This window comes from Sitodiplosis mosellana, unplaced genomic scaffold (genome assembly GCF_009176505.1).
Source record: "Sitodiplosis mosellana isolate CC-2019 unplaced genomic scaffold, AAFC_SMos_1.0 Smas_scaffold_6165, whole genome shotgun sequence".
NCBI lineage: Eukaryota > Metazoa > Arthropoda > Insecta > Diptera > Cecidomyiidae > Sitodiplosis > Sitodiplosis mosellana.
Window position 1 is genome coordinate 3382522 of NW_022601406.1, and position 27395 is coordinate 3409916.

A 27395-nucleotide genomic window follows, 5' to 3' on the forward strand; every position below is an offset into this window, starting at 1 on the left:
GTGTGTGTGTGTGTGTGTGTGTGTGTGTGTGTGTGTGTGTGTGTGTGCGCTTAAATGCGTCACCCGAATTGATGCAAAACTTTTCGGTGAGCATTTGTGCATCATCACCAGTGGCCGTGTTGCCCCCTCCTTCTCCATCCATTCAAACAAACTGAAAAATGGATTTATTCATGTGAATCATTCGAAAATAGTTCATTGAAATAATTCATTTTTGAAATCTCACTTGTGAATCGCTGTGCAATGCATCATCGCACAACTTATTCAGCTCCGAACAACTGGAAACACTTTTAGCTGCCGTTTCATTATATATATTTGCTCCCGCTCGCTCACTCACTCACTCAATCACACTCTTGCTCTCTCGTATATATACACACACTCCACCCTACACGGTTGCCATACGAAATATGGTCGTTCGCCCTCGATGTGTTTTCACATGAAATAGTGTCGAAACTACACACTTTCGGCCATACTCCCACAAAATCGTTTATGTCACACATGTGTCTCTGTGTGTGTGTGTGTGTTCACGTAGACTGTTTTCGAGTATAAACTATGAATAGACTGGGAGAGCGATAGCGAGAGTGAGAGTGAGAGAGAAAGAATTTTTGGCCCGATCCATCGCTTAAGCAATTTAACTGAAATTATTATCCAACAATTGTAAGCTATATACGCATATGTGAACCATCTTAGCCCGAAATATAATTTATTGGCCTATTGCAATAAAACTGAATATGATTGCCTTTGCATCATATTTGCGCTTTAATAAACGCAGACCATGTCGGGTGTCTGTGTGAATGTGCGACTAAATGAATATGAGTGGAACTATTCCAATGGAATGCGATGCCAAAACTATTCAGTATGTCAGTTTTCTTCTTTGCGTGAGCTTTTCCCTGTGACAAATGAATGCTTATCTCTTTCACTGTCTCGCACACACACACACACTGGCCCTCACCACCCCATTCTCGCCTGCTCATCATCATCATCATCACTGCACCGGAATAAATTCGCACACAAAATCGACATGGTGATGGTCGTTGCTTTTGTTTGTTCTTGTGTTTGCGTTTTGGTTTGAATCTATGTGTCTTTTAGATATGAGTGCTCGTTTGTTCGTTCGTTTCGTACATCCCATTCGATGTGCCCACTTGGTTTTTGTGCAATGTATGTTGAATCTATTAGATTAAATGTTCATTTAATCGAAAACAACAAAATAACCAGCACATACTCGAACAAGTGAGAAAGAAAGAAAGAGCCACAGACTTCGTATTCAGTCTCATTCCCGTTGTCGCTCGCCATTCTCTCGATCTGTCTGCCTCTTGCTCTCATTTTTGCTGTCGCTCTTTTCTATTTTAATATTCATTGGGATCCATTGAAACCAGCCGAAATGTGATATTTGTGTTTTGCGCGAATTGCCATTCGTATGTTTGGTTGCGTTTCGTGTCTATGTGTATGTGTTCTAGGTTTGTGCTAAGTCGAAAAGAAGCATTGCCTTGCCATACGGATTATGCATTGTACATAGGTTAAGCAGACTCAACGTAACATCTATCTTGTTGAGAAATGGAAATTTGTTGGTGTGTCGCGTAGTGCATGGCGCTCGTTATTTTATTTTTCTCACACGATCTTACACTCTTTGCCTTGCCACAAAATACACACACACACACACATAGACATACCGAAAATTAGTTTGAAGAAAATGTGTAATTCAGCTGATTTGTTCCGCATCAGAATGAAAATGCTTGAATGTATTCGCTCAAAAATCGTTTGCCACAAAATTCAACCATATTCTCTCTCTCTCTCTCTCTCTCCCGCTCACTCTAACACACACTCGAGGCACTTTTTTGCATTTCTATTCCTTCTATATTTGTCTGTCAAACGAAAACATGTATCTGTTCCACTTCACTGCGAATGAAATCAGTAAAATATGTAGAATTTTTCCTCCACGAGTGAAAAAATAAGACAAAATTTGCGAACAGAACGAGAAAAACAAAATTGGCGAAATCATTTTATGCTCGTTTCCATTTTTGGTTGGTATGAATGAGATGTGCATTATTTTTGCATTATTTGCGAAAAGGAAACCGGCAGGAAAATAAGGAAGCGTAAACGACAAACGGTAGCGAAAGAAATCGACGCGAAAAGAAACACTGTCGCTGTGTGTATGTTGGAAGCGGAGAGAAATGGTACGAGGCATGGGGCGAGAGGTTGCTGTGAATGAAAATCACAAACGAAAATATAATGAGTTGTTCTCTCAATATTGTCGATTGAATGCTCTTGCAAAAGCGCACATAACTGGAAATAATGTCTGTTGTTACTACTGCCACATATTTATGGTCACATCATGTGATTCTTGGCAACAACACCATTAACCGGCTTGTGTGCGGTGAGAATAATCATATCCGTTATCAACTTTAAATTAGGCTATCAAAAACAAATTAAATTGGAGCGCAAAATTGTAACCCATTTCTTAAGCTATCATTTCGCATGCGACAGCCCCGCCCCGTCTTTTCACTCGTGTTCGCGCCATCTCTTTTTGATTCAATTTTCCGTTGAAATATATCTATTTATACATATTTGAACATCTTCGAGGTTTGCCAGCCCAAAAATGTTTACCCATGACACACACATGAAGATACATTGGAAAATGCTGGGGTATAAATTTGCTTACTCACATTCACGCGGAAATTCCATTTGGTATGCGCCAAAAAAAAAACACGAAGAGAGAAAGACGAACGACAACGTTATCGACAACAACGAAGACGAAGACGACGATGACGATGCCAATGAAAAAAGAGTGTTCGATGCGAAATGCAATGAAATAATGCTACATCACATCGCCTTTGACCTACAGCAAACATTATGCACATCGATACATATTGGCACAGACGTCACAAAGAAACGAGTGTTGAGATACCGTCACTCTTTGCAGAATCTATTATATAGTTAACGTCAATAAGCAGTTGATATGTGATAAATGGTTGGCGTATGCGAGCAAGCAAAACGGACGAACGAGATGGAGAGAGAGAATGGGTACAACTGAACGAAAGAGAGACAAGAAACGAGAGAGAGAGAGAGAGAGAGAGAGAGAGAGGGGGAGATAGCAAAAGAGAGTGAAAAAATGGTCCAAATAAATGGAATGAACCGAAAAGAAAGAGAATGCTGTTTACGAACAATGTTGCAATAGGCAAAAGTGAGGACAATAAACACGAAATAACCAACACCATTTGCTTTTATTTTTTCCTCATCGGTTGGTGTTCGATTCTTTTTGCTATCCCGATATTTCCACACACACACACTCATTTTATATTCAATCATCAAATCGTTTTGCTCGCATATTTTCTCCCCGTTTGACTTCTTTCTTGTTTTACTATTATATTCGCTCTGTTTTTTTTTCGTGTGAGTTCCACACACACACACATACACTGGCACGGCAATTGGTGCCGCCAGGCGTTGGTGTTGCCATTTTTATGGAAATCGGTAATATTTGATAGACGAGATTATGCCAATACAGCAAAGGCTTCGACTCTCTCTAACTCTTTCACTGTCAATATCTCGTTCGTTCGACGGTTGATTTGCTATACATTTTTGCTACCGTCCACTAACGAATCGACGACTGATGCTGGACACAGGGAGGAAAAAAGTATATGAGAGAAAGAAGTGGCACGCTTGTCAATTGTTTGACAAATGGAGACAGATATCGAGAAAAACACCGAAAAAAAACGATAGAGATACGTAGACAGAAAGAGAGCATAAGAACAAAAGTGGGAAGAAAAAAGCTCGAGAGACCATTTCATATTATGGGAAAATGACAAATAGTGCAAAATGTCTCCGCGGACTGTCGATCTCTCGATCTCTATCGATTTTACTTTTTGACCAAACTCCTATGAAAATGAACTCTCGACGCCTCACTTCTCCCTCATGCATCGAAAACATTCCGATGAAAAATCGTTGCACATTATACAAAGTGACCAATTCATAAGGAGGGTTACCATCATTTCCGTCGATTTTTTTTCTATCCATCCCTATAGATTGCATTTCATCCATCTGAAGAGAAAAAAAAACACACATCAAAAACATTCCAAAAATAAAACCCATTTGGTGGACTATGTTTTCCTGAAGACACACACTTTTCCATAACCATAATGCGAATTGACAAATAGTTTCGTAACTGTGCTCTCAACTCCCATTTCGAGGGGCACGAACCATTTTCATGCTACAAAGCACAAATGCACATTAATGATAATTTGTGTAGATGTTTCTTTAATGATCGTTGTGTATATGGGTTCCACTTCATCAGAGTTTGAGAGAGAGCGTATTACACGCAACTGAATAAATAATCATCAAACAAAGAGCATACTTTGTACATGAGATATCTATGTCGTTTGAGGCACACGATACATATTCGCAATCTCTCTCTCTCTCGCCTTATCTCACATCTCAAGCATCAAAAAGCCATCACCGAAAAATAGTCAACACACACACACACACACACAATTCAAATAATATTAAAAGGCTTCTTCACTTTTATTTGATTTTCGTTTTTTTTGTTCATATTTACAGGTTCTTTTTTTTCTCGTCTCCGTGTCTTGCTTGTGTCGCTCGTGTATAAAACGAAATACATCAAAAAAGAAAGAAATAGACAACACAACCCGTACCTGAAATAAATTGAACGAATGCAGAGAATTAAGATGCGAATTTCGATCGAATGACCGACCGACCGACCGTATAGCTTGATAATGGGATATCATGTTACACGCTCTCTTCGTGTTCGTTTCTTACTGAACATCAAAAAATTCATCGAAATATCCGAACGATGTACGCACAATTAAACAAAGGATCTGATATAATCCACACATCCTGTGTGATGCTAAGTAATAAATTACTTTTGCTTCGATAAAAATCCAAAGAAAAAGCGAGTAAATTACAGTGAACGAAGAAACGAAGAGAAGAAACGCCAACCACGACGACGACGACGTCGAAAGAAAAAAGCTAGCCGAAGGGCGAGTACAGAGCTTGAACTCAATAACCATTACCATCGAATAGAGAAAAAAAGTAAAAAAAAAACAACAAGAAGAAAACAACATCAACAACAACAAAAATCGCACAAACTCCACAATTCAATGTACAAAACGAAATTTATTTTTGTCATTCAACGTTCTACGAAGAATGGTTTGAAAAAGTGAAACGTATCAATCACGCGTATGGCTACCGAGAGAAAGAAAGAGTGGTGTGTAAGTGTGAACTGAAAAGAAGAAATGGTTGACACTAAAAATAGAAGCAAAAAACAGCAGTGAATACGCGCACGGAACAAAATAAAAACGAACACTAATAACATTGTAATTCATTAACCGGATTCGACCTTTTCAGAAAAACGAAAATTGAAAGGAATACAACTACAGAAAAAAAAACATTCAGGTGCTAATGCAAGTATGACCCAAAAGACTTTACCATTCACAAGAAAGCATTTCAACAAGAAAAATTGAAGACAACGACGACGACAACGGCGACGACGACAAACTTTCTGTTTCGACGACAGAAAAAAAAGTTTGTTTTTTTGTTTTGTTCGCGATTGGAAATTGTAGAGAAAAGGAAAAAAAACCATCAGATAAAATTCATATTGTGTACCATTCTTATCCAAAAACATTTAAAAAAAAAACGAAAATGTCAGACATTTGGAAATGAAAAAGAAAAACGAACGAATAATGCAAGTGTAAGAAAACCGAAGCAAAAAACAATAAGCAGCTAAATGTAATCGGCAATCATGTACCACGATGAAAAACTTCGCGTAAGATCACCCGAAAACAATGACGAAAGAGCGCAAATAACAGAACAATAGCTACTTTCCCCGACACTGAAAAAGCACTTAGTGTCACCGAGCCCTATTTCAACGAAACGAACAAAACACAACAAAAACGAAGCCAACAAGGCGGCGTTAAAACAGCATACGGTGCAAAATAGCTAAAGTCAACGGAAAAAACGAATATAAAATAAATAAATACACTTGTGTTTAACGATGAAATGGATATGCTGTTTGCCGATAGAAAGTGAGCAAGTAAAAGAGTAAAAAGGTGCATGAGGTACACGACAATTAAATAAAGTAAAGTGAATAAGAGAGTGAGAGAGGAAAAAGCATTACCCTTGGAATAATGCGAATCGTCGTTGTTACAAGTAACAACAGCAAAGGAGCATAGAAGAAGAAGAAGGAAAAGAGGAGCATTGGTGCAAAGAAGAATTTTTACAATTGAGAAAAAGACGACAACCAGCATCAAATACCAGCATCAGATCGACACATACACCTCTATCTATCTGGCAAACACACAACCCTCCTCAAACCAAACATTCACACGAGCAAGGACTCTGGCTCTCTGTCAAACAACAGCTGAACAATATATATACGAGAGAGAGAGAGAGAGAGAACCAAGTACAAATTCACCCGCACACGTATTTATTCACAGCAAACAACAGCGAATCAAAAAATAACAAATAAAAAAAAGCAAAGTAAAAAAGAGCAACAATAACAACGACAATAACACAAATAACCAAACAAAGAAGAAAAAACACAGCAACAGCAGAGAAAAAACATACATATTCCGTGTACCATAAAGTAGTAAAGCAAACTGATCCTGGATGAAAGAAAGTGGCAACGTAGAGAACGAAAAGAGCAAAGGCCATCTACACGAAGCACCAATTGCAGCAGCCAGTGAAAAAAGAGCTTGATTGAGAGTGAAAGTGTGAGAAGATAGAGAGAGAGAGGTGAAAGAATATTTATTTATTTCTTTCGTTTTCTATTTTTTTTTTTCATTGCCCAGAACGAAGTCGAATGTATGAAATAAATTCAGAACAAAGCAAGGGCCAGAAAGGAAAATAAAGAATAAGAATAAAAATAAGAATAAAAACAACGCGTATATTGGTACAAAACGCACACACATTTTTGGTCCTAATGCCTGTGAATAAATGAAAACAAGCATGGAGCAAAATGTTATCCGAACAAACGGCACAGTAAATATGTTGACGATTCGAATGGTGTGAAAATACGATATAAATTGCAACATCGACACTAAGGGCGAAATAACAAATAATATATATATATAAATAAATAAAAATAAACATAAAAATAAAATAGAACGGAAATAAAGAACGAAACACAAACCACCGGAACGATAAGCGGAAATCGAACGACTTCGTGGAACAAAAGAGAAGTATAAGTGGGAAACGTGTAAAAGAGGAACGAACTGCAAGAATCAGAGGAGCGAAAGAGAGTGCCAAAGATAGAACACGTTGAATTTGAGCGAAAGGGTGCGAATTATTCGAAGAAAGAGTGAAAAAGAGAGCTGCATCAAAAGCTGTGGTGACACACAGGTAGAGAGTGAGTTTGTGCAAAAGACAGAAATTGAGTTCGAAAAGCGTTTTGCTTTGGATTGGTTTGGTGTGTGTGTGTATGTGTGTAAAAAGCATTGAACCTATAGGCGAACGGAGAGTGAGAGACAGAGAGGAGTAACACGGAGCAAAAAGCGGAAAGCACATAATAAAGTACAAGTCTATACACAACAAAAATGATGCTTATGATCATAATCCACACTCTTGCACGTATGTGCTGCCAATGCCGTCGTGCTTGGCCATTGTACACAATCGTAATGCTGTTCATATTCGACAAAATTGATATGGTGAAATATGCGTTGCCGTCCTCCTCTGCCATCACAGCAACAACGACGCTGACGACAACAACAACGACTTCAACGAACAACAATAACTTTCGAAATGACTCTCAGCTGCTCGTATCATACTTTGGGCACACAGCACCTGTCAACACAATGCCGCACATGTATGTATCTTGTAGTCATTATGATTTATTTGCTGGATAACTTAATTTGATGAGAATTCGAATGATGCCAGTCAAAGCAACTCGTTCATTTGCCTCACGAACGAGTGCTGGTTGTATGGATTTTTGGACGGGGAGGTTGGGAGGCAGATGACGGTGGGAAAGGGTGGAACATATAAATATATAAGGCAAATGCTTAACGCCAAATGTCTCTCTTCGGCAATTTTACTAATTGTCGGTTCATTTGCGACCATTTTGTGATAAGAATCTCTCTCCCTCTCGCACTCACACTCACACTCACACACACTCAGCGTGTGCTGATATCTATTTTTAGAGTGGGGCGAATGAGAGCCCAATTATTTATGGATCATTCAACAGCACTCATTGGTTTGGCTTTAGGCTGTTATTTGCTAGCAAAAGTTCACAGTCGACATTTAACGTTTGAGTATTTGCCTATATATATGTATATATGTTACCTATTGCAACAGATGGCACTTCGATATTCTCCCCCTTTCCAATGGAAATTCAATATTTTTTTTCATTATATTTCCACACTTGAAATAAATTGTTGCCTACTTTTTTGGAATTTCATTTCATGTTTATGTATCTTTTTCTCATTTCGGTTTTCTTCGTCTCATTTTTCTGTTTACGTTTTTTTTTCTTCTCTCCTGTTTTGAACAGGGGCGGACTATATACGAGCAGTACGAATCGTGGCGGTGGCCGAACTATACTCAGCCACTCGCGAAATGGTTTGCCCATTCGATCGAACAAATGGTCAAGCGATGGCCGATTGATTCGTACGGGCGGTGACATAATACTTGGCGGTATTTTTCCAATGCACGAGCACAACATTAATAATCCGGAATATCCGTGCGGAATGGTAAAAGAAGAGAAAGGTATACAGCGACTGGAGGCCATGATGTATGCATTAGACAAAATTAACAAGAACGACGACGATCTACTGCCAAACGTAACGCTGGGCTCATTAATCATTGACTCATGCAGCAGCGATACCTATGCACTGGAGCAATCGATGGAATTCGTGCGTTATTATATGAATCAGGTAATAATGGAAATTTTCCGTCTTCCGACTTTTACTCTAGCTACTGCTACTGCTACTGCTACTGCTGCTTTTTTTCTTTATCCTTTCTTACTTCTTCCTACTCGAATCATTCTCGATTACACTTTATTTTCGCGCGCATCGCACACACGGCATTGAGCTTGAATGATTCTCACTCACCACCGTTTCTGCATTCAATCTCACACAAAATAAGCAATGATGACGGGTAGACTTTGATTTGAGCCAAGCGCGCGCGCACATTTGTTTCACTTTTTTCTCTTCTTCTTCTTCTTCTTCTTAGTCTTGGTGTTGCTGGTGTTTCTATTTCTTTTCGATGGATATATATACTTTTATTTTGTAGTTTTTACTCGACAGGCTTAATGTTGCCGACATTATCGTTTTAGTAGCTATCAAATTGCCATTTTTTGCCAATTGCTTTGCCTCAACTCGCCCTGGTCAATCCGGTGCGAAATGAATGGGCGCTTTTTTTTCTCCCTCTGCTTCAGTTGTGTCCATACAGTTTTTGCTTTCGCTCGTTTGTTCGTTCGTTTCCTTTCCTCTCCATTCGTTCTACCCTCTGCTGCTGCTGCTGCTGCTGCTCTATGCCATATATGAACTGAATTTTCTCGTTTTATTATTTACGGCTCACTTACTTTTCCATAAATATATAGAAATCCAATCTGTAGGTAAGCATTTGTACAGACACGTTGTGCCATTTAAACAACGAAACCTGCACAATGTTATAGTACGAACTGAGGCACAGTATTGTGTGTGTACTGCTGCACATCACCGAACACACACACACATATACACACACCCACACCAAGTCAAAGTCAATAGAAAGCTTCATTTATAATGTAAGATTTTCCTCTCCCCATCTCTCTCTCTCTCTCCTCTCTCTCTCTCTCTCTCTCTCTCACACTTTCGTTCGCTCATTCCCATTTGAGTAAGCTGGTGTTTGATTTCTTTTTGCGCTGAAAGCGTGCTGTATGTAATTTGCATGCAGACATTGGAGTGGCGACGTCGATGAAACTTTATCGGTAACGATTTGATATTTTTTTTCTTTGCTTGAGTTTTATTCCATGCGTTTTTTTTCTTCTCTTCTTCTTCTTGGTTGATTTTACAGCATTTCCATTTTCTTTTACCGGTATCGGCGTACCTTTGTCTATTTGCTTTATTTTTATAAATATATATAAATATGTATTATATATATATATATGTATTTTTTCTTCTATCGTTCTTTCCCTTAACTAGGTTTCTTCATTGTATATTTTAATCATTGCTTCTTCTTTTTTTCTTAATAATGTACAAAATAATTCGTTTCCGATTGATTGGACTCCGATTTATCGGGAGGAAAAAACAACAACAAATTGCTTAGGGTAAAATGGAATTTTTTTTCATCTCTCTCTCTCTCTCTCTCTCGGTGTCGTGAGGCGAAAAGGTCACATAACATCACATTTTCGGAATGCCAGATATTTCTCAGTGGGGCAATCCGATTTGATTTATGCCTACCATTTTCACGGAACCAGATTTCAAAGCAACAACAATATGATCGCGAGCGCGCACGGTGGACAAACAAAAATCAAGTGATTACACTGGAACAATGAATTCAGTCCATCAGGCAATCAAAAATTTGTCGTTTGCAGAGAGAGGGACGACAGAAAAAAATACGGCGGATGGCATTATTTTTTAGAGCAATATTGTGATTAGGACCATATACAGTTAACGGTTATGGGTTTTCTACACAACAGCAAACAATAAAAAAAACGAAACGAAATGGTACGGTCTCTCTATTTCGGTGCGACAAAAATGGGAAATCAACAAAAGCTCAAAATAATTGATTCAAGTTTGCTCACTGATACTCACGCCATATGCAATAAAAAAAAAATTTAAAATCTTGAAAAACTTGACACTTCTTTTCGTCTCTTCCTCGTCATCGCCTTTTCGTCTTCTTCTGCTATTTTTTATTTGTTGTTTGTGTGCAGAAAGTTTGTGTTCTCCTTTTTTTTCTTCCTTTGTGTGTGTGTGTGTGTGTGCTGAAGATTTAAAAGAATTTTCGGTTTTCTTCTCCATTTCCACAACGGGAAAGTATACATGAAGTGATAGGAAGATTTTCGAGTACGAGTGACGGGCAAGTTGGAATCGTTCTAACTAGAGGCGAAAACATCAAATTATCAAACTTGGAGTTGTTGAACAGAATTTCCTAAGATCCTCCCCGTGCAGTCACAAACAACGAAAATTCAAGAGAAAAAATTAGTTGAAATGATATTTACGGTTTTTCTTTTCGTTGATTTCTTTTCTTTTCTTTGTAAGAATAAAAAAAAGTGGGTGTGTGTGTGTATGCGTTTTTTTTTCTCTTCGCCTTTCTTTTATTTAATGAACGAAGAAAGGAATGAAATTGAAGAACGAAACTGTTTCAAACAGTGAAAAGATCCGAAATGAATAGATGAATGTGGGTAAAATGGAAACAGTTTTACCTTTTGAGTGTATTTTTAATTTAGCATTCTTAGCGGAGCCGCCGTCGACATCGTCGTCTTCGTCGTTGCCGTCGTTAGATGCTATCATGAAGTCGAGCGCAAGCTTTTGTCTTGCATGATTTAAACAGTACTTGAAAATGAGCGCACCCCAGACCATGCCGACGAGCGCGTTTAAGACATTTTTTTGTTCTCTCTTGGTCTCACTTCGCACAGTGCCAAGGATCCTTTTTAAATACTCTTTCGGTCGTTTGGATGCACAAAGGGGGCACGACCGATTTGAATAGAGAGCTGAGGGAGCACCACCCGAGATCACTAATGAAATTACAACAAATAGCATGTGTATCGAAAAACGAGAATGGAATACACGTCTCATTCTTTCAGCATTTCACTCGCTCTCTCCACCTCTGAGTGTATGTGTCTGGTTGTAGGCACGCTCATCTTAGCAAATTGCCACACTCAAAATTATAAGTTGCTGTGCTCACATTGTATCGCAATAAAAATTAATGACAAAAGATAAAACGATAAGGGAAAAAACGAAGACGAAATTCGACTTGCGCTTTCCGATGCCGACAAGAAAACCAACGGCAAATAATTTGTTATGAAATGGTGTATGTTTTGCAAAAGATTCAATTTTCGGGAAAATTATCATTCGATGTTGAATCAGTTGTACGGCAAATTGCACATTTTTACGTAGTTTTTCTGCTTCTGATGTTATTGCTGTTGTTGTTGTTGTTGTGATAATGGCTTGAGAAAATTGAAATTCGCACATTTTGATTTTATGCTTTGACAGAATTCCAAAATCGCTCCTCTCTTCCTCTTTCTCTCTGTCTCTCTGTCTTTCTGTCTCTCTGTCTCTCTGTCTCTCTGTCTCTCTTGTCGGCAAAAAACTTCGTTCATTATAAACAAACAATTATGCATAATTAGCGAAGAGAACGGTTTCTTTAATCAATCATAGATGCGAACAAACATGATTTACCTGTGAAATGTTGTTGCTGCTGCGGAAAGTGATGCAGAGAGGCATTTGAGAAGAAGACCTATCTTCATTAAATGTCTCAACCATTCATGTTGAAAATATGTATATTGTGTGTGTGTGTATGATGGAAATTTCCATTTTATTTTGTTTGATTTATTTTTGTTTGCTTAGTTTTCCTTTTTCCGACGATACTTTTCTGTATCGAGCAACAGAATGAAAAAGATACAACGAGCATTTTGAGCGTGGTGCGTTCTAACCGGTGCTCAAATTTCAGCATACATGTCGTACATAATGTTGAAATAATGAGCGTGCATCAGTTTGTTGAAGTGGAGACGCGATTCGTAGTTCGACACTCTTAAAAATCGCTCATTTTTCTCTCTCTCTCTCTCTCTCTCTCTCTCTCTCTCTCTCTCTCTCGCGCGCCTGTCGTTGTTAAACAAAAAAAAACATTATTCGCTCCGCTCCATAATCTTCCGAGAATAACAGGATATTTTCGATGTGTGCTCAATTGTATCATCACTTTTAACAGAACACACAAAAAAAATGGTTGTTGTTGCGAGCAATATAGCCAAGAAGGAACGAATATAAAAAAATTCCAATTCAAAGGCAACGGCAAACACGTCTCGTTTTCGTTCGTCATAGATAATTATATTTTGTGTCGATACGAAGAAATTCGATATCTTTTCTTCATCTTCAATGGCTTGCACATAAAACGGATGATCCAACGAAACATAGCAACAATCTGAAACATAAACAAAACGCACAAAAGAAAAACAAAACGCTGAATAATTTGGCACAATTGATATATACGCATACATACCAGCCAGAGGTAGTGTGCGAGCGACCGAGCGAGTATGGAGATGGGTGTAGGGGTGAATTTATGTCAACGAGTGTGTAGAGACTTGAAATGAGCCTCATTTGAATAGAGAGATATTCCCAAAAAAAATTAAGATATTCGTGAATTTTGATAATTTGAAATAAATTTAAATTCATTTCAATAGACATCAGTCGTAAGTGAGCGCACACATCTTTCCATCACTCGACTCTGTCTCCGCGTATCATAGAGCAACAAATTCAAATTGCATCACATCGTTTTCCTGGACAACAAACGCTCACCCAAAAGCCGACGCTTGTGGAATCGAGATGAAGAGCGAGAACAGGGCAGCGTGAGAGAGAGCCAAATTAATTGCTTTCGCGTTTGCTGATTAATTTGAATTGGCCATACCGTTGCCCTCTTCACAATCAAAAGATTTTATCGCCTAGAGATTTTGTTTGTTTATCTCTTGTCGTTCTCTCTTCCTTGCTCGTACAGTACCCATTCGCTCGTACCATTTCGCAGAACGTTTCCTCCTGCTGATTTTAATTTTTACTTTTTTTTTTCTCCTTCTTGGCTCGGCAAGTACGGAGACGAGCTCATTCGTTCGTACGCTCGTTTGCCCATTTTTATTTTTATTTTATTGCTGCGATTTCCTTATTACTCAACATAAGTTCAAAAAATCACTTCGTTTCATAAGAAAAATTTTTCTCCTTCGTTTTGTAAAGAATGAATGTGGTGTGTGTTTGGTACCAGCCGCAAATTCGTGTCTCTTTTCACTGGCTTCAACGATGAGCGAACGAGATGCATAGAACGAGCGTAAAAGTGGTAGAATAAAAAGTAGAAGAATAAAAGAACTAAATATATACGCGTCGTCCTATGCCATTTTTCGCAGTTTTTATTGCTGCCATTCAGCAAACCATTGTCGTGATACCGACAGCATTTCCGATTCATATCTCCTTCCTCTTATATTTTCCGTTTTTAGCACTACATGAAATGTAGAGCTATTGATCTGGTTTTTTTTCCTAATACTTTTTTGAGCCATGAACAGAATTAAAGTGGCTTTTAAATTTATGCTCATATTTTTCATTCAATTTAAATCAGAGGCATTATCTTTCAAAAAAGAAATAAAACCAATTCATTTTTGTGATAAGTGAGATAAAAAAAAATCTGTACTTTACTTTGTTACCTTAGTAATATACATAGTGTTATTATAAGGGACCACTTTACATGATATATTACTGCAAAGATACTTCGATGAAATACATTTCATGTAGTGCGCAAAAAAAAAATAGTTTGTTGGGAAACAACAAAATAGAATAAGTAAGTGAAATCTCAAGAACGCAGAGCGGAGCGAAGCGACGTTCTCCGCGCTTGTTTTTTCTTTCTACTTGTACTATTATAAATTTAAATGAAACTTTTTCTTGAATACAATAAAATGCCGCACAAAATGAAAACACATCGAGCAAGCGGGAGAGCGAGAGGGAGAGAAAGGGCAGAAGAAATGTGCCTACCATCGTGAAAACGACCGCGCGTATGTGGCTTAGTGCTATTGCGCTGCAAATGAAATAATAAAAAGAAACAACATAAACAAATGGTTGAAAAACGGAAATTTACTAAAGTAAGTTCCTGGCAAATCATGCGGCTCCCGCGAAAATGGCATGATAAGAAATGGTTACGTGCACGGTCTAAGATGCTAAAGCCAAAACAGCCAAAAAGATGACGACGATTGAGAGGGAGAAAAAAAGAGAAGAAGACCGACCGGCGCGCGGCAATATAAACTCGCAGTGTTTGTTCGAATGTAAGAAGCACATAAACTCGCATATGAAACGTTGGCGGGCTAAAAGCAACAACTACATTCCCCAAGCACCAAGGGGCAAATCACATACCTAATCAATTCAAATCAATTACCATGACTTGCATATTGTCGTCATTGAGCCAAACAAGAAAAATATTTACTTTGAAATGGTCCCGAAATTATCGTTTGCTGTTATCGTTGTGCCAGCATCATGGGCCGTTTGATGTGTGCTCGATTGTGATTTGCCCCCTGTTTAGGTACGCATCAGAACAAAAAAAATGTAACAAACGAATAGAAAAAAAAATGCACGAAATGAAATAAAGCAAAAGCAAGTCGTGTGATCTATCATGCTATCTATAGCGCGAAAGGCAACGTACAAAAGGCAGCAAAAATAATGAGATAAATGAGGAGGAAATAAAAAATAAATTACAGAGAAAGTATTATTTCAAAAACAAAATGGAAATAAATTCCTGATAAGTGGATAAAACGGAAATATAGGAACAACGATTTGCCGTTCGCCTCAAAGCGCACGAAATTGAGCAAGAGAGAGAGAGAGAGAGAGAGAGAGAGAGGAAGCGCGGGTTGTAAATGGGAAATATGCCATCGGCGAGAAACAAAATCGTTTTCGCGCTCGTTCGCTCTCGCTCTCTTTGTCTGTCTCGCACTGAGTAAGAGGACATCGCAAATTGATGTAGTCGGCGGTGTATGAAGACACGATGAGCTTTTTTTTGCCATGTGCACAATATAAACTAGCGAAATCGGAAAAAGTGTTTAGACTTTCTGCACACATACAGAGAAAGAGAGAGCGAGAAAGCGAGAGAAAAAGAGATAGGGAGAGAGATACGCATACACAGCGACAATCTCCTGCAATCCGAAGAGAAAAACCAAGCACGAACAGCGTACGCACGCCAAGTCAGCAACAGTAACTCGTTTAGCTCAACTCAATATGATTAATTCCGTTATGGAATATGGCAGAATGTAATCCAATTTTTCTCCTAGTTCATCATATTTTCCTTATCTGTTCGGATAGGAGATTTTCGGCTCCGCATTTCAACCTCACACTACCGTTCTCTCACCGTGTCGAAGTGGATGAAGACACGCGAAATAAACTGGAAAAGAAAAACACTGTATGCCGTTTAATCCGAAAAAATAAAAATCTTCATTGTGCCATGAATGTTGTATTCCTCTCTTGGCTTGGATATTGAAACGGTGAAGCGGACGAGAGCGCACGCACACACAATTTCTGCTCAGGCTGGGGAGGGATTCAATTCAATGGTATATATCACGATTCATGACCCTGCATATCGTTCTCGCGTTAGTTATTTGCTTACCGCTGGCAATTCCTATGCCTCAGATCCTCTCTCACTGTCTCATCCACGAATAAAATATAAATATGAGCAACGATGAGAAGCAGTCAAAGCACTCGATAACGGAAGAACAACCTCAGACAACCAACAAACTCAGCTTCCGGCCATTCGTGTGCTTGCAATTTTGCACGGATCAAACAGAGAACGACCGACCGACCGCCCGTCCCTTAACTTCAAAAACTGTATGCGCTATGCATGATGGAATCTGTAAATACAGCAAAGAAACACAAACAATGCTACAAATCGGAAATTCTCGCACAACACACATACACACACACAGCGGCACAGTTAACATTTTAAACATTACCGTCAATTCAGCTAATCCTTTTACCGAGAAATCAAATATGAATGCACGAAAATTTGGTTTGCTCACTAGTTTTTGTTTGCCTTTGTTGGCCACCGACATCCCAAAATTGGTATTTTCGGTCATGGACCGGAACAATTTTCCAACTAAAAGGTAATAATTTCGAACATCAAAGCAAAACCTCAAACTATGTGAATGCATAACAGTTCTGAAATTTACGTTTTTACTCGATGTGTGTGTGTGTGGGTGCAATATACATATTGCAATAGTAATGGCAGCAGAGAGAGAGAGAGAGAGAGAGAGAAAAACCGCCACTCCAAATGGAAACGATCATTTTTTCGGATTGAAATTATACGCTCAACCATAATTATTATTTATTTCATGCGGTTGTTTTGATGAATTCAAACAGATTTCCAGATCAAAAGTGACCCAATTGCGTTGTTAATTGAATATTACAATGGCATCACCGCATATCTTTCTCTTTCATTTTCCGTGTCCCTCCTCGAAAACCTCAAAATCGTATTTCGAGTGTCGAATAAGTGACTTTTTTCGTCTTTCAATCGGACATATTACCTATTCTCTTTCATTGTTGGATGATGTGCCGCATTACATCACACGCCGTTTTGTTGGCGACAGCTTTTTTCAATATTATACCATTGAATTAATCTAATCAAGCGTGTCACTTTTTACCACATTTAGAGGCATTGAGCGCACTGTTTTTTCCGGCTTGGAAAATATGCTTGAGACAAATAGGCTTGTACTTAGTATATGTTCATTGTTCAATGCCACTAAAAATGGAGTTAACGTGCGCGTTCGCTCAACCAATAATGGGTGGCCGTCGCCAGAATAATGAATGTAATGATAATCATCGAATGACTTGCAAACTATTTAACGAAATTCACGGCGCACGAATAAAAGAACGTGTGTGTGTGTGCATGTGGCAGATACTCTGGCCCCTTTTGGATATTCGAAAAGTTTCTTCTTATTATTTTTTTTTCTCATTGCTGTTGCTGCTGCTGTTGTTTTCTCCCCGCAGCAGCACAATTGATTAATTAATAAGTAACATATTTCGATCAAACATTTTGAATGAATCATTTTTAGTTATTTGTTTAGCGAGAAAAAGCACTTTTTGGATATGCTGCTTATATTTGGCCTAAAGCTAATCAAGGAATATCATTGGCGAAAGAAAAAGATCAGGCGAAAGGGAATAAGGGAGTGGTGGTCGAGAAAGAGAAGGGACCGACCGACCGACCGACCGAGTGAGTGAGTGATTGAATGAGAATGACGAACGTAATGCGATGAGAGAACAGGCTGAACGGGACATGGAGAAAGGTTGGCAAATGATGGAAACTTTGTCTCTACCATGATAAACTTGACAATATTGGTGTATATATGAGAAAAAGCGAAAGATATCTTTCGCATCGAATCAATCCAAATGAATTTTTAATCCCGATTCACATGAAAATCATCTCCTTGCTCCATTTTATTTCCCATGGACTCGTTCAAATTCACAAATGCGCTCACTCTCTCTTACACACACACACACACACATACACACTTTTTATTCTCTCATCCCGTTGTGTTAGCCATCATTATTTGGAATGCCATGAGGTTTTTGTAATCTTTACATTTCCATTTGATGGGCCAAACTCTCGGCGGTGATGGCAACGGGACAGTACTAAACACTCGCGCTTACAATACTTTTCTATTTGGCCATTCTCTTTCTTTCTCTCTCGCGCTCGTGTCATTCATATAATACAAACAGTACATTAACATTCGCTTATAGTGTTGTAACAAAAAGGAACGCATATATTGGGTATAAAACTTCATAAAAATTGCATGCAATACCCATAGGAAATGTAACAAAATATCAAACACACGCGAAAAACAATTTAAAAAACAAAAAGCATACGCCCGAGCAGGGAAAAGAAGACGACAACAACGACGGCGACGATGATGATGATGATGAAAAATACATATAAAAAAAGTAGCAGTAGCTACTGTTGAAAGAACAACGAGCGAAAATCCGTTTCAACGGAATGAATGAGTGAGCATGTGAAGTGAAGGAGACAGCGAGCTTGGCGAAAATATTTTACGCGAATATCCAACTCAACAGAAAATAATAACAAAAGTTGTCACACTGACAGTTCGAAATTAAATAAACCAAAACGAAAACGACAAGGGAAAAAAGCGCAAAAGCCGAGAGAGAGAGAGAGAGTCATAGGGAAAAAAGTTTAAATATATATCTATATGCAACGACCACAACAATAGTACATAAAAAAAAAGTTTCCGAAAAAAATGAAAGACAGAAAGAGACGGGTAACACGATGTACGGCGAGCATTTTTTTTCTCTACTCTCTTCCTACTCGTCGCTTCTCTCTCTCTCTCTCTCTCTCTCTCTCTGTCTCTCTCTTGCTTCACGTTTAACAAATTGCTGTCTTCGGTGCATTGTACCGAGATTATGTTTTTAAAACTCATCTCAACAGAGCTTAATGTGTTTGTCATCGTAACTTTTTCTGCTACCACGTATTTCATATTCTAACTGTTTTGTTTATTTCCCTGTGCTAGCGAACGAACTGTGTGTGCGTGCGTGCGTGCGTGAGTGTGCTGGAGTGTGTTTATCAAGCGAAAGGATTCCAAATATAACGGTCACATTCTCAGATAAAAATTTCAGTGTGTGCTTAGCGATGACGATGGGGGAAAAACACAACAACGAATTAAATGAAAACAATATCGCCGAAGGAAAATGAAAACCGAACCAAAACTAAACTTAACCAAACCAAACGAATTTTCGAATTGAATTATTTTTACGAGGACGTTTTTTGGTCCAAAAATTATAAGTTCCGGCACGCGTACACAGCAAACTTTTGCAAAAAGGGAATGTTATTTACGATTTGTTCGAAACCAACACCAAACGGTTGGTCAGTTTTATTTTCAATCCGAGAGAAAGAGAAAAAAATGAGAGATAGAGAGATAGAGATATAGAGGAAGAGGGGACGAGATAAAGAAAGATAGAGTGAAAGAGGCAGGAAGGATTGCGATGGAGATCTTCATCGATCGATCCCAATTCAGCCATTCCATTCACACAGCTCAACTATCCCTTTGAAAATAAATACACTTTAAAACGTTGCTTCACAGCGTAAATATTTACGAAGGCGCTGTGCGTCACACATATTTTGGCCAAAAGGCCTATTGTTTTAGATTAATTGCTGGGGCAACTCTCTGGCGATATACAAAAATAGCACTAACAAAATGGTGCACAGAGATAAAGCGAAGAAAAAACACGTAAAACATGAACAAGAATTGGCAAATGAAATGAAACATACACTCACACCGACCGAAAAATCTAACCGACAATGGTTTATCCCCAAATGGGAAGTGTTTGACTTGGAAATCTCAGTGGGCGAAATTGGTTCGATTAATGGAAAACTTTCAATCTATTTTTGAACAAAGAACGTGTGAAGGCTTTTATACCATTTGTGCTTTTTGCAATAATATGGAGTTGCCATGATTATTTACCAATCAATAGCACTGAAGTACAGTGTATTTGAGGTATAAAAATCTGCAAGAATTTACGCCTCGTTCTTTGTGGCCACAATGGATGTACATGGTGTATACGACTGAAAGAAACACATAGCGCTCGATGGCTTGAACAACAGTATAATTTTCATCCGCAATTTAACATACATATACACGACCAATAATTATACAAAGCTTTTGATGAATTGCATGATGAATTATTAAATTTGCCGGCGCTGGATAATTTTTGTGAATATTTAAATATGGCAACGCCGTTGTTTGCACCATCATCCGTACCAAAAACTTATTGAAATTTAAATTTTCCACTTGAACCTATTGTCGTTGTTTTTTTTTGTCGGCCCTTTGGGCCAGCGAAAATGTGAGTTTAATTAAACTTTACACAATATTTGGACGGTTTGGATTTTAGGCAATCATAACAATTAAAAAAGCTCGAAAGAATACACATTCAAGTTAAAATAATTACTTTTTTGTCCAAAAATAGAGACAAAAAAAGTCAATAAATTTTTTAAAAAATGGCAGAAAAAAAACTCTCGCTCAAAAGTTACACACAAAAGACATGAGAGCAGATGTGAGAAGAAGAGATGAGAGAGAGCAAGAGAAAGAGAAAGAGAAAAAAATGCAATATATGAGCGGGTTTTGGTGTATTCCCCGCAAGAGAGGTAAATTGTGGTTGACTTTTCAGAACTCTCAAGCCTTGCCACTTCGTCCAACATACAAGTTGGTTAAAGCTCGTTTCTTGGAAATGTTCTCAAGTCTTTTCCTCTCTCTCTCCCCCCATCCTTGTCTCTCTTGCTTTCACTCGTTCGAAATTGTTTCTGGCATGAATGCCACACATTTGAAACTATCGAATTTATGTTGAATGCTTTTTTTTCATTCTCCCTTTTTATCCTCTTCGTTTCGTCGTGATAAAGACACATAGAAAGCTTAAAATGACAGTAAGTGAATCTTTGTTCATTGCGATAGCCGGCGGTCACACACAGAAGTATCTACTCACGTACAATTTTGAAAACTGAAACTCCCATTTTCTTCAATGTCTCTGTCTCTCTCTCTCTCTCTCTCTCTCTCTCTCTCTCTCTCTCTCTCTCTCATCTCCGTCCCCTCGGCGATCTATCTCCCCGAGCAAACCGATTTGTAATTGTTCTTGTTGGCGCTTATACAATTCGCATTGTTTGCATTGTTGCAGCTATTCTAATGACAACGCACAAAAAAAACCCACCGACAACGACGACCGACCAGCGCAACGATGACAGCAACAACAACAACCAGAATGACAACGAACGAAACGAATAATGAAAATCAACAAATTGGATACTTAAAACCCCAAGCTGGCTATAAAACTGAAATGAAATGAATTGTTCATATTATTAATTTGAGAGAAAATGCGCTTCGCTCAAATTAAGTGGAATTTATGGAAATGAATCGGGCATTTTTAGTGTTTGTGTTTGGTGTGCGTGTGCGTGTGTTTGCGACTATTACAGTTCCGCATCGCAAATAAAATAGAATGCTTAAATGCAACGTAACCACTCAATAATATCCAAGTTGATTCTTGTCTGTTGTAATATCCTTGAATTTCATCTTGAGCATTCGAAAAAAAGACGGGAGACTGGGCGATTGGTCGATCGGATGGTCGAAGCGGACGAACGAACGTATGAGCCAGTCAGTCAAGCCAATATGGGGACGAAGACGCTGTTGAGCACTTTAACACATATATTTTACGAGTGAATGCGATTGAATGACTTCATTTGTACCTTCTAGGCGAACGGAGACGAGCGCCTAAATCGAAAAACCCACCCAAACGAAAATTCAACTCTCAATTTAGATATGCAGATCTTTTAAATCTGTAACCAATTTTGCGAAACATGAAAATTCATATCAAACTGATCTCTTTTTACAGCCGTCGTCGTGGTTGTTGCCGTCGCCGCTGCCTTCGTTTCCATTCGCAATGAAAGGGAATTTTTTTTATAACTTGTCGTTTTGTGAGAAGTTTCACGCTTGAAGTCATGAATTTTACTGCTGATTCAGTCATCAAGAAAACCCAAAAAGAAGCAAGAGAAAATGAGAGAAAGCAAAAAAAATGTTGCCATACCGATTTCGATATGGCGATAATACTGTCGAAAGAAAAAGAACGGCTGACTGACGTTTCGTCAATGACGAACAGCCAACAATTGCTGTAAACGAATCGTTTTTTTTTTGTCACAAGGTGAAACCGGTTTGGCCAACGAAATTCTCGTATTCGATTGTATTTGTTTGCGAAATCACATTTATACGAATGAAAAACCTTTGACTTTTACGCATTACATATGAATTATCAGTTGTCATTGATTAGATGACTTGAAATACGAGACAGTAAAACAAAATTTCCCATGTGAATTACCCATCGGTTTTGTCAGAACCAATAAAAATGATGGAAGTTTTGAAACAATCGTATTTTCATATGTTTTTCTAGAATCAAAATCGACCACTTTGATGATTACTGTGGAACATTTAGATAATTAGTTTGTTCATTGAAATGGCTTTTAACTCGTAATGAGTTACTCGTTTCAAAATATTATCACAAAAATTATTCACTGATGGTTAACGAAAATTGACTTAGAAATCAATTTTTTGTTCTACTTTCAATTTGAAAACACGTCAAAGAGTCGAAAGTCGAAATATAGAACAATATTTTTAAAAATTCAGTTTTATAACTTTACTGGTTCATTTCAGGAGGTTAGACAATTGGTTTCATTGATTTGAGCTAAACTTGTGATAAACAACAAGTCTTGTATTGCGTATGTGTCAAGCGTATTGTAAACCAAAGCAGCACAAAAGCTCTTTGTCCATACACCATGGCTGGCCTGGAATGGGTCTATCGCATGTTTTATGGTAAAACTCTGGTCTACATGTTGGTCTATCTTTTTGTTGTCTATTTGCGAAATTCAAAAAGCGATTTACATCTTCATAATATAGTTAGAAACAATTTTGAGTACATTCTTGAAACTTACCGTATGTCATATACTGTATATAAGCAGACACTGAACAAATGATGGCAAACAACACTAAAATTACACTAAATTTGACCTGCATTTCCTTCAAAGCTATTCCGAATCCCACTCTCTACAATGCTGTAAAATAGCAAAATGTTCAAAAGAAAAAGTTAACGCTTTCATTCTATGATTGGTTCTCACCTTCTTTCTCTATTCACCTGTTGTGAAAGATCTAAAGAGGTTTTGACCAAATTTTTCACATATTTGTAGCTCAAACCACGATTCTGTTATTCACCCGGTATTAATTGCATCGAAAATTTTCAGAATTTTTTTTTTGGTTTGATAATTACCCAAATTTAGTTGTTGTTGATTCAATGAGATGTTCTGAATACATTTTTTGGTCATGCTTCGATTTAATACGCTCAGTTTTAGTGCCATAAATTACTATTTTGCTGAACAGTTCAATTATCAAAGTGACGACACGTTTTGACGAAATTTACGGCAAACTCATGAACTAACGAAATTTCAATACAAAATGATACGAGAGTTCGTGGCGCTGCAAGCACTCAAAAGATATTTTTTACTGAAGTGTCGTCAGCTTGTCAATTATTATACCGTTAGAAAATTGATTATATTCACTTAATTTTCAGTGGAATTTACCTTCGATATTTTCATTTTGTCACTCTCATATCGAATTGCATGCAAAAGTGCTGTATGGCATGGTAATTTTCTATGAAAGTCCTTAAAAACGATTTGAGCGCCTCTCGTATTTTTATTGTAACATGACGGCTTTTGTATGGACTAACCATGAGGCCAAATCGAATGGGCAATTGCTATTTGGAAAAAGTTTTGGAAAAAATGTTCTTGCAATATACAAACGTAACGTTCATTTTCTATTTGATTCAGTGGTCTTTGTTTTTACTTCTTTGATTTGCGTTTGTGTGTGTGTTTTTTTCTTCGGTTGAGATTGTTCAAAATATATTCAAATTTCTTCGGCAATGGGAGATGCTGGGCCAAATTCGTTCGTTCATTCATTCATTCGTTTATTTTGGTGGTGAGAAAATTCTCCATTTTTGCTTGAGAGCACATGAAGAAGCAATCAACAGTTTCAAGGAGGTGGAACTAATGGCAGAGTTCAAATTCTGAATTCGAATGCTGTTGATTTCGAGTTTGAAAAATGATATCAAAGCCAATTCACATGAAAAATTTACGAGCTTTCTTTGCTTGATAGCTGTCTCTCGTTCGCTCGCTTCCTTTTCTTTCCTTCATTTCGTTTGCCATGCTCTTTAGCCACCCCGTACAATTTATTCGGAACGTGTGAAACTGCGTAGCAAGGTGGGAAATTGTTAAGAATGATGCGTCAATGAAACGAACTGTGGGAGCCGTACTGGAACGGAAATGAGAAAAAAGCCAACGAATGTATGAAGAAATGCGGCGAATAGTAAAAACAAACATACGACTGAGATCGAGAGTCGGCCGTACTCTAACTCTGTAGTAAAGTGAATGGGTGAGAGTGAGCGAGCGAGTGAGTAAGAGAGACGAAGCGATCGAATGAGGTGGCTTGTGCAATTTTCCAACGAATAAGCAAAATTCGCTTGGGGCACAGCAGTTGTCGACAGGCAGAAAAAGTTAAAGGAACCGAAGTTGAATATAATCAAGTAAAGCGCCGGCATATGCAATGTTGACGAAAACCTGTTTTGTGACATGTGTGTGTGTGTGTATGTAGAAGAAGACAGAAGTGGGGATAGAGAATGGATCAAGGCGACCCACTTTTTACCATTCATCCATTCGTACACAAACACACATGCAAACACATTCTGATTTGAGATTTCAGCAGTTCGATAGAAGAGAGGATAATCGTGATTGGAAGCGGTTGGATCGCTGTTGTCAATATATCTTCAAGTCCCAAATTTCTAATAGTTCGCGTTTATGTTATTTCGAATGCGTTAGCTTTGTTGTTGCCGTAGCATTTTTTTCCGCTTGTTTTTGTTTTGTTCGTTCGTGATATTATTGTCAAGAATCAAAAAAGCATTTGGTTTGGGTCAATTCATCCGTTGAATGTAGTTAGAGTTAGTTGTTTTTCACTCTCTCCGTGTTCATTCTTGTGTTCCTTTCCATATCAACGCTGCACAATGCCTGGCACCATGTGCGCGCGTTCTGTGCATGGAGAGTTTCATGTATATGAACAAACGCACACGATGAAGTGTGCACGTATCAAATGCTGATTTCCCACATTGCGCGGATAGATAGCCAGAGTGTGAGTGAACACCCGAAAAAAAGCACACCACAACCAAGAAGTAGAGAAAGAGAGACAGAAAATCCATGGGTTTCATTACATTTAACTGGTGCTTTCGTTGCATTTTATTGCTTTTACCGTTTTTGAATCGCTTTTTGTCTCTTTATCGACCGTATTTTCCTCTCAAATTGTTTCATTCTATTTGTTCTCGCTATGCTTACTCTCGATCTGCGTGTCTCTTTTCGCCATTCATGGCGGTGTGTGTGTGTGTGTGTGTGCATTTGTCAAATCGAAGCACTTGAAATGCATTGATTAAATTTACACACGTAAACCATTAAATAACAATTTTCTTTATTTTCTTTTATTTCTCCCCATTTCGAAAATGCACGTTTCCTCGCAACCGGTATTACACAATAAATGATTGTTGCTGTCACCACGGGCATTGTCGATGCCATCGTCGTTGTTTTTGTTGCTACTCCTGCTGTTGCTGCCACTGTCGCTGCCGATGATAATGCTGCTAATGCTGGTGCTTTGGCTTGTGCCTCCTGCCTTCGGTGTCGTTTGTCTTGGATTGAACAATGTCTTGGATTGAATTAAATGAACTTTTGTGTGAAATGGATTTTTGTTTATTGAAACGCTGTACGACGATCGATGTTACTGCCATCGTCGTCGATGCTGTTGCCGTTGCGGTCGTCACCCTATCCGCCGCTGCCGTCATCATTGTCACCACTACTGCCTCTGATGTAACTACTACTACTACTACTGATGCTGCTGCTGTTCGATATTAAACACAGGACATGTCTGAGTATAAATGCGAGAATGGCAAACCTCCGACATTCATACCCCACAAACCGGTTGCTGGTGTCATTGGTGCTTCGTTTAGCGTTGTTTCGATAATGGTAGCAAATATTTTACGATTATTTCGGGTAAGTGTAAAGCAACTACATTAAATATCATCAACATAATAGAAGTTTACAATTTAACGGAGAATAGAAAAAGCGTCTGCGTCTCTCTCTCTCTCTCTCTTGCTTATTTTTTGCACAATAAAGTACAAAGAGCACGAGCAAAATGGGTAAAAAGCGCGCCAAACAAAACTTTTACAAACTCAACAGCAAAGCATACACAGACACACGCACACAATACAAAAAATACGCACCAATCGAAATACAAATGAATTTTGTGCCAAAATTATATGCATAAAACCGTTTCGACAAGCACGAATCACAGAACTCCCCCCGGTTCAATTAATAAAATCGACGTTAATATTATTGTTGTTGTCGTCGTAGTCGTCGCCTTTTGTGTGCGGGAATTTACAATTTCATACAATTTGCTGAAATTAATTCGTTTCAAATCCAATCAAATTAATTAAAATGGACGAGCAACTGTGCGCTCTCCCTCTCCCTCTCTATGTGTATTAGCTTTGCAAAGTCAAACTAATTTTGTTTTTTGCCCGCTTCGTATTGCTAATCATTTAATTTTGATTTCTAATATTTTATTGATCGAATAATCACCGAATTCCAATTTATTTATACGCGCAAAAAAAAACACAAATCGATTAGCGACAATCAAAGCGATTTCAATCAAATATTTAGTTTTGTTATTATAAATTGAAAATATTTTATGATGAAAATTACGTTTTCAATTTAAAATATTTGCACAATTTTAAAAGGAGAAATCAACAGCAGCAAGCATGGTATGTGCCGTTGCTTTTCGTAATGCTGTGATGGATTTGAATGTGTAATGGGGTGATAATCGTCAAAAGCGTCATTCGCATTATTACATTTGGTGCTCGTTCGATGGGCTACATCACAATTTGTGTATCACTGTTGAGTAATGTTAGCATTCTCAATGTGTCTATGTGTGAAATACACGGAATATTTGCACTTCATGAGCATGTATCGAATGTTTTGTCGGCAAATAGGTGAACCCCATTTGTTCAAGCTTCTTTCTGTATTCTTCAATTTTGTTTGGCTTTTTTTGCTTCTCTTTCTTTCTACGTCTATCTATCTCTCTCTCTCTCTCTCTCTCTCTCTCTCTCTCTCTCTCTCTCTCT

General features: G+C 38.2%; 1 protein-coding gene across 1 annotated transcript in view; it reads left to right on the forward strand.

Annotated features, from left to right (window-relative positions):
- Positions 1–27395, forward strand: part of LOC129574544 (metabotropic glutamate receptor 8) — a 75356-nt gene that overhangs the window by 5110 nt on the left and 42851 nt on the right. Inside the window, exons 3-5 of the mRNA XM_055456639.1 lie at positions 4549–7810; positions 8489–8870; positions 26137–26268. Coding sequence (XP_055312614.1) covers positions 7542–7810; positions 8489–8870; positions 26137–26268 — 783 coding nt within the window. The 5' untranslated portion in view covers positions 4549–7541. The remainder of the gene's footprint in view (positions 1–4548; positions 7811–8488; positions 8871–26136; positions 26269–27395) is intronic.